This window comes from Elephas maximus, chromosome 2 (assembly GCF_024166365.1).
Source record: "Elephas maximus indicus isolate mEleMax1 chromosome 2, mEleMax1 primary haplotype, whole genome shotgun sequence".
In the NCBI taxonomy this organism is placed as follows: domain Eukaryota; kingdom Metazoa; phylum Chordata; class Mammalia; order Proboscidea; family Elephantidae; genus Elephas; species Elephas maximus.
The window spans coordinates 76,063,711-76,077,619 of record NC_064820.1 but is presented as its reverse complement, the minus strand read 5'-3'; the positions used below and the strand labels follow the sequence as shown (position 1 = coordinate 76,077,619).

Genomic DNA, 13,909 nt, shown 5'->3' with positions numbered 1-13,909 from the left:
AAGCCTTGTTTGTTGAGATAATTGTCTTTTTCCTCAGAAAAAAGGTGGCTGCTTTCTGCGGCATATGTGGATAGCCAGAAATGGGAAGCAAGAGAAAAAGAACAATGTCACCTTGGTAGGTACCTGTCAGTCTATGGTATGTGTCGTTTTCAGTCACTGATGTGTGTGTATATATATATATACATATACACATACACGTGATGTATGTATGAAATGATGCTTTCATGATGATCCAATCCAGGTAAACACATTCTTTAAAAGAATTAGACGGTTATTTCACACATGAAAAATCATTTTCTCTGTCCTACAAATTTTTGATATTTCATATTTGCCTTAAATAGCCTCCCTAAGTTAGGTAAACAGTTCTTTTCTTTCTTGTTTTCTTTCCATTCTTATCATATACAGTTGATTCTCATTATTTGCAGCAGTTACGTTCTGTAAAGCCTCCGTGAGTGTTGAATTAGCTAATACTGAACCATTGCCCCCAGCAGAAATACAGGGTTAGGTTCTGTGAGCCTCTGGTCACATTTTTGTCAACCAATAAGTACATAATCTTGTTTTATATGTGTTTCTGTTTAAAGACACCCTATTTAATATATATTATTGATTCATTAATATTGAGCTTATGGCCAACAGCACTATAATTAATGCTTGGATGAAGCTTATTTAACACATGTATTTTCCCCATAAGGCACATCACAGCCTTCTTGTACTTAGTAGCATTAGGCAGAGCTTCAGCACCGTTTTAAAAAGCGAAATCACCAACAAAAAGCACAAAAATGGGAAAAACATGACACTAAATAGACCAGAAAAAGGACACTTGTTTATAGTGTGAGAGCTGAAACAAGAAGTCAAAGTGGAACGTGCTCATTGGGCACGCACATGTCTTCAAATGACTGCCAAAGCACTGCGAGTATTGCTTTTAGGGTTAGTGAGTAGGCAAATTCACAAATAGAGAATCCATGAACGATGAGAATCGACGGTAGCCTTTCTATTTTACGTTCTCTGCAGAGAAAAATAAATATTTCACACTTTCATCCTTTTCTATTGTCAGTCTCTTCATTTTTTTTAACTCCTTTTGTAGTCTCAGAGCTCTCTTCAGTTCTTCTTCATTACATTACAGTGATAGATTTGAAGCAGTTTTTAGTTTCTTATAAGCCATTTAGAGAAGATAGTTGTCTAACATCTTCGCAGATAGTAGGCTCCTGATTAGTCATGCTTTCGTTTTCCTATTCCCTGTGTCGTATCACAAAGATACTGCAGCATTTCTTTATTTATTTATTTATTTATTTTATTGTGCTTTAGATGAAGGTTTATGGTGCCAATTAGTTTCTCATTAAACAATTAATACACATATTGTTTTGTGACATTAGTTGCCAACCCCACAACATGTCAACACTCACCCCTTCTCAACCTTTGGTTCCTCATTATCAGCTTTCCTGTCCCCTTCTGCCTTCTTGTTCTTGCCCCTGGGCTGGTGTGCCCATTTAGTCTCATTTTGTTTTATGGGCCTGTCTAATCTTTGGCTGAAGGGTGAACCTCAGAAGTGACTTCAGTACTGAGTTGAAAGAGTATCCGGGAGTATTATTGGGGTTTTTCCAGTGTCTGTCAGATCAGTAAGTCTGGTCTTTTTTTGTGAGTTAGAGCGTTGTTCTACATTTTTCTCCAGCCCTGTCCAGGATCCTCTATTGTGATCCCTATCAGACCAGTCAGTGGTGGGAGCCAGGTACCATCTAGTAGTGCTGGACTCAGTCTGGTGGAGGCTATGGTACTTGTGGTCCATTAGTCCTTCGGACTAATCTTTCCCTTGTGTCTGGTTTTCTTCATTCTCCCTTGCTCCAGACAGGGTGGGACCAGTGGAGTATCTTAGAAGGCCTCACACAAGCTTTTAAGACCCCCAGATGCTACTCACCAAAGTAGGATGTAGAACATTTTCTTTATAAACTATGTTATGCCAATTGAGCTAGGTGTTCCCCGAGACCATGGTTCCCCACAGCCCTCAGCCAAGTAATTTGATCTCTCAGGAAGTTTGAATGTGTCTATGAAGCTTCCATGACCTTGACTTGGTCAAGTTATGCCGGCTTCTCCAATATGGTGTACTGTCTTACTCATCACCAGAGTTACCACTAGCCTATTATCTATTTAGTGTTTTTCCCTCTACTCTCTCGTAAACCTCAAAAATTATTTCTTTTTTTTATGTAAACCTTTTCATGAACTTTTAAAATAGTGGTCTCATACAATATTTGTCCTTTTGTGATTGATTTATTTTACTCAGCATAATGCCTCCCAGATTCATCCATGTAGTGAGATGTGCAGGTTCATTATTGTTCCTTATTGTTGCATAGTTTTCCATCGTATGTATGTACCATAGTTTGTTTATCCAGTCATCTGTTGATGGGCATTTAGGTTGTTTCCAGCTTTTTGCTATTGCAAATAATGTGCAGCACTTCTTTTATGAAAAAACCAAGACCTAAAAGAAATCACTGACCTTATGAGCACTTTATAAAAAATGTACATACTTAGACTTTTGATTCTGCCTGCTCCTTAACAAATAAACATCATTAAAACCAAAAAACAAACAAACCCATTGCCGTGGAGTCAATTCCAACTCATAGCAACACTATAGTACCAAGTAGAACTGCTCCATAGGGTTTCCAAGGAGCAGCTGGTGGATTTGAACTGCCAACCTTTTGGTTCACAGCTGCACTCTTAACCATTGTGCCACCAGGGCTCCATAGGTTTGAACCTCCAACCTTTTGGTTAGCAGTTGTCTGATTCTCACTTTTTTAAGACCCAGCATAGCCTTTTTATAATAAATATTTTTAATGCCCTTCTTTTATTTTCCTGAAATGCAACTTACAGGTAGTATAACTTATTTATGTATATCATAAAAATCAATATAATTCCCTAAACTGATACAAAAGTCCCTGTGCATGGGGTCACCATTAGTTGGGGGCTGACTTGATAGCAACGAACAACAACAAACAAGAAATAATATGTATTTCAACATATAAATAAATGCTTAGGCAAAACTACACTGGAAAAGCACAGTGAAGTGGCTAGATGCTTGCACTTAAATGCAGAGTCACTTTGAACATGACAGGTACAAATGCAGATGGAGACAGGTGTGTTGCACTGGCAAAATCAAATACCAGGAGTGGCATTATCATGAGTGATATAATTTTGTTTACAGAATGGTAAACAACTCTTGATAAAAGTTCTGAACGCATCAGTGTTTACTTCCCTCAATTTACATGGTAGTTGATTTATAGAACAGTCAGCTTATTTTCATATTATTAAAAAGAACTGATTTTATGCAAAATGGAATTCATGATAAACAGGTTTTTTGTTGTTGGTGTAGGAATGTCTGCCATGTCATAAATGGCATGGTATATGGGTAACTTTTTAAAACTTTCTACTTGGAAATAATTTTAAACTTAGAAAAACTGCAAGAATAATACAAACATCACTTACATACCGTTTACCCAGACTCACCTATTGTTATCATTTTGACCCATTTAATTTTACTTTTTTGTTCTCTCTCTATGCATATGTACTTTTTTTTTTAACCATTTGAGAGTTTGTTTTGTATATCATTGCCTTTTCAGTCTTAATTCTTCAGTATATATTACCTGAGATGAGGATATTCTGTTATATAACTACAGCACAGTTAGCAATTTTAGTAAATTTAGCATGATACAATAGTTTATTATTCATATCCCAATTCTGTCAGTTGACCCAGTAATGTCTTTTATAGCATTTCCTCTCCAATTCAGCCTAGGATCACATATTGCCTTTAGTTGCCTTGCCTCATTAGTCTCCTTTCACCTGGAGCAGTTCTTCTTCCTTTCTTATGACGCTGACTTTTTTTTTTTTTTTAAAGAAAATGGTCTTTTCATTCAAATAAAATGTTAGTCTTTTTTGGAGGAGCCCTCGTGGTACAGTGGTCAAAACGCTTGGCTGCCAGCCAAAAGGTTGGTGGTTCGAACCCACCAGCCACTCTGCAGAAAACAAAGATATGGCAGTAGGCTTCTGTAAAGATTACACCCTTGGAAACCCTATGAGGCAGTTCTTCTCTGTCTTGTACGGTCGCTGTAAGTCAGATTGATTCGTCGGCAGTGGGTTTGATCCTCTTTTTGAGTTTGTCTGACACTTTCTCACAATTAGATTCAAGTTATTGTGTCTTTCTCAGGGTATCACATCTGGAGACACATCTGTCCATATGCCCTTACTGGTGATGTTTAGCACCCAGTCAAGTGTATCAGATTTCTCTGCTGTATAGTTACTGTTTTTTCTCTCGGTTGACTTATTGGCGGTCTGTGGGGAGACACTTTAATACCATGCGGAAATATTCTGCTACTCATCAAAAGATTTCCCCTAGATTTAGCATCTGTTGATGTTTCTTGCCTCAGTCAATCTTTACTGTGATGGTTGCAAAATGGTGATGAGCAATCACTCCACGTGTACGAGTTAGCACTCACTATTCTACTGTAAGCCAGAGTGCTGCCTTCTCTTTTTCTCCTTATCTATTATCAGTATGGTCTTGTGGATTTGTGGATTTTTTTAGTGATTCATTATCATCCTTAATTATTTTGTTGGTCAGATTGTCCCAGATTTGGCCAATAGGAGCCATTTCAAGCTAGCTCCTGTCTTCTCTGTCTTTATTATTGAACTTCCCTGCTTTCTGGCATAACAAGATATCCACGGGCTCGTCTTGTACCTTTCCTGCCCCCACCTGGGACCAACTGTTTCTTCAAGAAGTCCTTGTTCCTTTTAGTGATGAATGGTATTAAAAGCCCAAATTCTGGGTGCAAGGTATCCTCATTGCTACTGTGAAATCTTTGCTTCTTGGCCCATTCAGTGTACAGAGTTAGGAGAAATATGTATGCATATATATATATAAACATACATATATGCACATGCATGTGTATACGCATACATATATATTTTAGAAACAATGAGTTCATACCTACCCCTCCAATTCCAGTTCATCCCCACAAGGTCTGTCTTGCCTTTCTCTATTCTGTATATCTCCCTTCTTCCATACTGAGATCCTTGGCTCCCAATGGGGACAATGTTTTGATTTATGGGACAGTCTCAGGAATTGCAGGTCATCTAATTTCACTGTTGTCTGCCCATTAAATGCCAATAATGCCCTCCAGTCTTTTTGACAGTCAAAAAGTTGTAAATATCTAAAATGCCCCCTAAAGCCAGTACTACTCATTTTGGGGACCACAGTCCTAGTGATGAGACCAACATGGACCCAAATCTATTGCAAGGCTATTGTGTGCTATGTATGAATCGTAAGCAAAGTGCTATGGAAGTATCAGTTGCCATTGATTCTGACTCATGGCGACTCCATGACCACATGTGTGTCAGGGTACAACTGTGCCCCACAGGGTTTTCAGTGGCTGATTTTCTGGAAGTAGAGTGTTAGGCCTTTCTTTTGAGGCACTTCTTGGTAGACTCAACCTCCAACCTTTTGATTAGCAACTGAGCACATTAACTAGTTGCGCTACAGAGAAGGGAACCATCAATTCCTCAAAGCTAAGTGTTAACACTTTTCTAAGTATAAATGGAAGGTTAGGAAACAATGAGACCACTTCAGTGTTGCACTGAGTCAGATGCTGGATAAAGTCAGTTCTCTGTTATTCGGAGACAAATCCAGGGGAACGTTGTCAGGGCAACCTGAGTGAGCAGCGGAATGACCATGATTCTGTGCATTCTGCAGTGCAGAGATATCATGGAGGTCATTGTCTCATTTACTCTGTTCAGACTGGTATACTTGGGAAGGCAGTACTATCATTTACTGATATTCCCTTGCCACTGTGCCAGTTTCCTATGCCTACCATACCCTAAGGCCTGAATCTCTATCCTGTCAGAATTGATTTTTCCTTCCCCTCTATTCTTACAGCACTTTGTACCTTCCCTATGTGCTGTGAAGTGAACTTTGGAGGCAGGTGTCTGGGTTTGAATCCCAGCTGTGCCAGATTTCAGCTATGTCACTTAACCTTGGTTTTTTGTATCTGTAAATTAGAGATGATGATAACGCCTGCCTCAGTTATGTTACCCATATATCCAGAAATATGTTGAATGAGTGAGTGCTTTGGCCTCTTGATTTTACCCGCTACATACGCGGTAAATTAAGGTTCTTGAACTCAAGCTGCTTGACAGGAGAGGGCCTTTTGAAAGTGTAAGACTATTAAAACTAATTTTTCTACTGTGTAAACCCGTTGCTGTGGAGTCGATTCTGGCTCATAGCGACCCTACAGGACAGAGTAGAACTGCCACACAGGGTATCCAAGGAGCAGCTGGTTAGACTGGAACTGCTGACCTTTTGGTTAGCAGCCGAGCTCTTAATCACTGCGCCACTGGGGCTCCTTTCTACTATGTCGTAGAAAGTAATTCTGTTACCTCTTCTCCTTAAAACAAAGAAAAACTTTTTGCTTTTAAGCGATATTACTGCATGTGTTTCCTAATTTTTATTTGCGTCTTTGGGTTCAGGTAATGGCAATGAGATAAGGCAGAAAGCAGTGGTCAGGGGGACGCGCCTGTTGCTGTATCCCTGAAGACTAGGCAGCAGATGGCAGTGTGGTCTCTGCAGAAACAGTGCAGCCCCTTGCAGATCAGCAGGGTGTATCCGCGCAGGTCCTCCGGGAAGCTCTCCCCAGTGCGGGGATGTGCTCAGCATGTGGAGCGCTGTGATTGGACGCTGTGGCCAGGAGGGCTGTGAGGTGCCTGGTGCGGGCTCACTGATTGGGGGGAGGACGGAGGACGATATGAGGCATTAATTACGCTCGGCCCCATTGGAGAGCGTGAGTGGGAGGAGGGCGGGGTGCCAGAGAGAGGGAAGGTGCGCAGTGTGTGGGTGTGGGGCTTTGATTTACTTAAGTGATTTCACCTCCACGCAGGGCGAATACTGCGGAGGGAATGTTCCTTCGGAATGGCAAGTGCCCTTCCGGGGAGCGAGTGCGTTCTCTCTTCAGTCTCATTAGTGGTTTTCTGCTAGAGTTTTCGGGGATGGCTAATGGAGACCTTCCAGTCCCCAGTATAAGGGTAATTTTTTACTACCAAGATTTTGATTGACGCCAGTAGTATTATTGGTGTAGCTACACTCTGCAGTCAAAGGGCCAAACAGACCCTGAATGCAGAGCCAGCCCTTTTACATAAGTCAAAATGCAGCCTTCATTCAGTGCTGGTCTTATGCCACGTCCTGTGCTAAGCAGTCGCAGGCACCATCTCATTTAATGCTCACAACAGCGGCCTAAAGTAGCTTCTGTTATTCCAGATGGTGACATTTGCTTGAATTTGCTTGGGGTCATAGTATTCAGTTGCCTTTCTGCTAAAAAATACCTTTCTCAGTGATCGTTGTGGTAGCTGAAATTCTGCCACGGCATCTTTTCTTTGCATTAAGGCAGTGGATTTCTTTCTTTGCATTAAATACTGTTTTATTGCAGTGAAATATACATACTGAAAAGTGCACAAATCATAATGCATAGATTGATCAACTGTCCAAGTGAACAAACCTGTGCAAGAAATAGAACATTCATAGCCTTCCAGAAGCCCTGCTCAGTCACTACCCCCATTCTCTTCAAAGGTTACCACTATCCTGACTTCTACTACCATTGGATAATTTTTTTACAAAAAGTTTTATAACAGAAAATTTAAAACATGCATAAGTACAGAGGATAGTATGAGGAATCTTCTTTACCCATCACTTGATTTCAACAACTATCAGTTCATAGCCAGCCTTTGTATCCTTTCTACCTCCACTCATTCCCCCATCCGGATCCATTGGATTATTTTGAAGCAAATCCCAGACAGCATATCATTTCATAAATATTTCAATATATGTCTCGAAAAAGTAAGGACTTTTTTATCATTATTCCATCTAAAATATTAATACCCCTTAAATATCGTCAGATATCCAGTCAATATTCATATATTCCCAATTGTCTCATAAATATTTTTGTAAATAATTTGTTTGAATCAGGATCCAAATTAAAAAAACCCAAAAACCAAGGAGCGCCTGATGGATTTGAACTGCCAACCTTTTGGTTAGCAGCCGTAGCTCTGAACCACTACACCACCAGGGTTTCCTCTAGAAGATAAGGATTTTTAAAAAAGTACAACTGTAATACCATTCTCATATCTAATAGTTACTCCTTAGCATTATCAAATATTCAGTCAATGTTCACATTTCCCCAAATGTCTTATAAATTTTTTTGAAAATTTTCAGTTGAAATGGGATCCAGATAAGGTCCATACATTGCAGTGTGCTGAGATGTCTCCTAAATCTATAGGTTTCGCTCTCCCTTTCTTGCAGTTTTATTTGTTGAAGAAACCAGGTCTTTAGTCGTATAGAGTTTTCTACATTCCGAATTTTCTGATTTCATCCCCATGGTGTTATTCAACATGTTTCTCTACCTTCCTTCTATCATTTATTACTTGGAAGATTTTTGTAAGAGAATTTTCCTTCATCAGCAATGTAGTTATCCTGAGGTGTAGTTCATACAGAAGAGGCAGTTTTCAAATTAATGAGTTGGTTCCCTAGTATCCTCCAAAGGTTGCCAGTGAGGTTTTTCTTTTTCTTTAATTTATGAATGCATGGATTTAAGCATTTGAGGTATTTTAATCCATTGCAGTTTTTTTTTTTTTTTTTTTTAATTGATAGGGTGTTCTCCAACTGTGCTCTGCAGAACCTTGGGAGTTCTTGGGCTTTCCAACTTCAGTCAAATTTCAGTTTTTGACTGTTTATGTACTGGGGTTACCTTTGACTAAAATAAACACTGAATTCAAGCATTGCTTCTGAAATTTTTCTACTAACATGCAAGCATATTGGGGAGGTGCTGTGGTTAAGAGCTAGGGCTGCTAACCAAAGTGCCAGCAGTTCAGATCTACCAGCTGCTCCTTGGAAACTCTATGGGGCAGTTCCGTTCAGTCCTATAGGGTCGCTATGAGTCAGAATTGACTCCACAGCAACGAGTGGAGGATTATCAGCATTGACCAAGTAGTAGCTATTGAATTACAGCATAGAGCCCACAGTGACTAGGACACAGGAGAAAAACCATTTTGGAGACGGGAGGGCAGGTCTGATGGAGACATTTGGAGCCCTGAGTTGGGGTTAGGGGTGTTGGGGGTAGGTGTGACCTTGGCCTTAAGTTTGCTTGAGTTAGCCTGTGTAGGGACCAAGAGCCCAGGTGACTTGAGTTGAATTAGATTCTTCATTCCTACTGAACTAAGTTTTTTTTTTCTGATTTTTTTCAGTTTATAAGTTATTACAAAGTAAGGGACATATTTTGATTTGGTTTGCTTTTTTTTTTTTACTCACTTACCACATCCAGAGAGAGTATTATACCATTGACATTTTTGAATTCAGGCAGAAACCAAGCACTATAGTCCTCTCTGACAGACATTTCTCCCATTAACTGAAGTTTAGTTTTGCTGTGTCATCTCAGTGGTGGAAATGTTTGGCTTGGTGCAGTAATTTTTCAGATCCTGCTCTTGGGCCTGATGGAGATTTTCTGAAGCCTGCTTTCCTAACTTTTGTCAGGTCGATATTTGCATCCCTGTGACATCTGTTCATTTACTAGGGTTCCTATTTACTGTCTGCTGGCTATTCTAGAGATGGGACTGACTTGTCCTTTGTACTCTTATTTGCTTAGTATATAGGTACACAAAACTGGCTCTTACATTTTTCCTTTTTTGGATCCATTTGCTTTAAAGCTTCCAGTGACAGACAAATAGGAAGAAATCTAAAAATCTATATCCAAATCGGTTCCTGTATTAGATTTTCCTACTTCCTTTTATTCTATGCATGCTATAGTTAGTATTTGTCTTTTAAAATATGATAAACAAATAAAATTTCAGCCTGTCTTTTCCAAGGCCACTTCTAGGAAGTACAATAATACCTCGTATGTAGTTCTTTATTACGTAAATTAGGCAAGATGCAGATATGGCCATAACTTAGAGCTAGTGTTGACCGAATGGGTAAAGATAATGTACAGTTATATTACAAATCATGAAAAACTGAAATTGTCTATGATTTCTCCCCAGAGGCCCACAGGCTTCAACAGAGGCTCCATCTTTCCTATAGGGACCTTCCCCATCACAACTTTAGCCTACAGATCCACGCTCTTATAAGAGGCTTCTTTTACAGCACATCTCTACTACTAGTTTTGCAAGGCTTAGGGAGATTGCCATTTTTTTTTCTGAGAATTGTATGCACTTTGAAGCTGTATTATTTTGATATACAGCAGGTTAAATTTATATTCCTATAATGCAATGACCCACCTAATCTGTGAAAAATAGTGCTTTTTGTCTTTATGTTTATTATGTCTGATATTAACATAGCTTGCACCAGCTTTTTTTGACTAGTTTGTCTACCGTATTTTTCCATGAATTTAGTTTCAACTCTTCTGTGTCCATGTTTTATATAGCTAGTTTTGTATTTTTAACAAGTCTGATAATCATTACCTTTTAACTAGAAAGTATCATATTTACATTGTCATTTTATGATTACTGATATAAGTAGATTTATTTCTGTCATTACTTCCTGAATTGTCCTACCTTTCTTGTTTGTTCGTTTTTGTGTTTGTGTGTTTTTAACCCCTCTACTTATCTGGAAATTATTTACTCTATTTCTACTCTTCTAAAGGTGGTTATCCTATAACTTTTAACGTGTATATTTAACTTAAATTCTAATGTTAATCACATTCTGCTATCTTTTAGATAGTATATTTAGATAGCATTACACACACACCCCTAACGATATATTACTCTCCAATCTTAGCCATCACACATCTCAAGTCTACTTTTAGGGGTCATTTTCCTTCTTCCTAACACACATCCTTTAGAAGTCCCTTTAATGATTTTTTGTTGCTGGTAAATTCTCTGTTTATGTCTGTCTAAAAATGTCTGTATTTTGCCTTTATTCTTCAAAGATAGTTTTGCTGTGTGTGTGATTCTAGGTTGATAGTATTTACTCTTACTACTTTGAACATCTTTTGGCTTTCGTTGTTCCTATTGAGAAAACACCTGTTGGTATAATTGTGTTTTCTTTGTAAGTTATCTTTTCCTTCTGGCTTATTTTAGGATCCTCTTATTCTTCACTTTAAGTATAATGTATTATGGTATGACTTCAGTTTTAGGTATTTGACCTGACTTTATGTATTTCCTGAATCCGAAGACTCGTATCTTTTATCAAATCTAAAAAATTATCAGCTATTATCATATATTTTTTTCCACATTCTCTTTATTAACTTTTTTTGAGAATTCAATCAAATGTATATTAGACCTTCTTATTCTGTCTTCTGTATCTCCTAACTCCTCTTTCATATTTTCCATCTTTATATGTCTTTGTTGCATTCTGGGTAATTTCTTTCAGATCTACCTTTCAGTTTACTAATTCTTGGCCTCACTTGCTCTTTATGTATCGAGTTTCTGTTTTACAGCTTTGCCGAGGTATACTTTACATCTGATAAATTTTGACGTAGTACATATATATATGTCCTTGAAATCATCACCACAATTAAGGTAATGAGCTTATCTGTCACCCCCAAAGTTTTCTCCTACTCCTTTTTAATCCTGTCATCCTACATTTTTCCCTCCTCCTGAAAGCCTCTAGGCAACCGCTGAAATGTTTTCTGTCACTATAGTTTAGTTTGTATTTTCTAGAATTTTATGTAAATGAAATCATACAGCATGTGCTCTTGTTTTGTTTGGCTTCTTTCTTTCACCCTGTGTTTGCTTTTCCTAGGTTCCTGAGAGCACTTTCAAATCAAGACCACTTTAGACAATATTCTCAGTTTGGTATATTTTGGATCACATAACCAAAAACCAGTTGCCATTGAATCCATTCCAACTCATAGTGACCCTACAGGACAGAGTAAAACTGCCCCATAGGGTTTCCAGGGAGTGGCTGGTAGATTCCAACTGCTGACCTTTTGGCTAACAACTGTAGCTCTTCACCACTATTCCACCAGGGCTCGCGTAGGATGCGTGAATTAACAACCTAAAGAGGCATATGGGTTGACTTTGTAGTTTAGAGAAACCTTAGGGGACAACTGTACTTGCTGTTTGTTTACCTTTGCAAGGTGCATTTTCTTGTAGTTCAGCTTTTTACTATAGGTATAGCTTTTTTTTTTTTTTTTTTTATAGCACTAGGTGGTCCTGGCTTTACTTAAAGACCTCTGAAACAGCTTCTCATCTTACAAAGGCCTTGGTTTTATCTTCTGTCCCCGATAAAATTGAAGGTCTCTGTCACTGGAAATCTGCAAACACTCTTAGGGTAGCTGCTACCCTCCTTATTCCCTTAGATACTCAAGGTTTGTGTTCCCACATACCTTTGGCCTCTGACAATTACATCTGCACTTTAGAAAGCTCGGTCATATATTTGGAAAAAAATCTTTTAAATATTTTATTGAGTGTTTTATTTTTAGTATAGGAGAATTTTTAAAAAATGGTATTTAGTCTACCTTATTCCAGAAGCGGAATTCCATAAAATATCCTCTTTGAGCTAAGTATTAATATCAAAGACTTATTTTGTGTTCCTTCTGTGGTCATTCTCAAACATAACTGACTCTAGTGCTTGATTGGCTTGATCACAGTCTCCTGGGGGCAGCTGTTTAAAATTTTGAATTCCCATAGCCTCGCCCCAAACCTATGGAATCAGAATCACTCTCTAGGCTCTAGATATGAGGCCTAGGAATCTGATATTTTATGTCCTTAGGTCAACAACAGTATTGTGTTGCCTTCAAGCAAGAAGGGCATTTATATGCATTTATTATATGTGTGTTTATATGTATATTTATATAGAGAGAGATACATAGATACACATATGTAAAATATATACATTTCATTTTGGGGCATACTTTCATATTGTCTATACAGCTTAAGTTTTGTTAAAAATAAAAATTTCAGATCAGTTTTCCCATTTAGCCTTTGTTGTCCTCAGCCACCAGCTGCCATATGTATTCCTGAGTAGCTGAGTGGAAGGCAAGAAAGCATGTCGTTTGGCACATCCCATAAACAAAACCTGGACGTCTGCTGGCCCTCACTGAAATGTGAAGTGTCACTTTGCCGCAGCAGAGTCCAGAAGCCTGCAGCGCTGCCCTCTGTGCCGCAGCTGCCCCAGCTTTGCTGGCCATCCCCGCTCTGTGCAGTTTTCTGCCTCATTCATCACGTCAGTGCTCTAATGTGCGGTGATTGGTCACATATTACATTTAGCAGCAAACCTTTCTCTGACTTGCAATATGCAAATGTTATTCATAAGATCCAGGTCCTGCAGCTATTGTCTTTTGAGGTCCTAGCTGATTTCACTTGACTGAAGAGGCCTTGGTGTGAAGATGCCTTGGTATGAAGGGTTAAAATGGAACCATGAGTTAGCACACTTCAGAGGTGACCAGTGAAGCTAACTCAGCCCAGTGTTTGGTTATACATTTCTGTGCTGTGTGAAACTCACAAGGAAACAGAATCCTGTGTGATTTTAGTTAATTAAACTAGTGGATTCTTATCTTGCCTTTTTTCGTTAAGGTATAAACTTTGAGTAAAGCGAGCTGACTCCATAATTACCTGTCATCTCCAAACAAGAGCCTTCATTATGAAGTGATTGTGAAGATTTGGAGCCATTAGAGAGCTGTTTAATATCTATTTTGTGAGCAAGTAGATTTAAGACTATTAATTTGCCTTAGTGTGAACAGGTTTTAGGAACTTTTTTTTTTTAATATTCTTTAATAACCTGGCATCAGTTCCTTTAAGACAGTCATAAAAAAATCACTAATTACTTTTGCATTATATCAGGTTTTAGGGGTTTCGCAAAATTGTTTTCCCCTAGTAGCTACTGTCATTGAGAAAATTGTCCTAGGGAATCTGTTGTCGTCAAGTCGATTCCCACCCAGAGCAACCTGCA

General features: G+C 38.6%; 1 protein-coding gene across 1 annotated transcript in view; it reads left to right on the top strand.

Moving 5' to 3' along the window:
• MRPS27 (mitochondrial ribosomal protein S27) overlaps positions 1–13,909 on the top strand; it is a 96,083-nt gene that overhangs the window by 7,181 nt on the left and 74,993 nt on the right. The window contains exon 2 of the mRNA XM_049865383.1: positions 38–115. Coding sequence (XP_049721340.1) covers positions 38–115 — 78 coding nt within the window. The remainder of the gene's footprint in view (positions 1–37; positions 116–13,909) is intronic.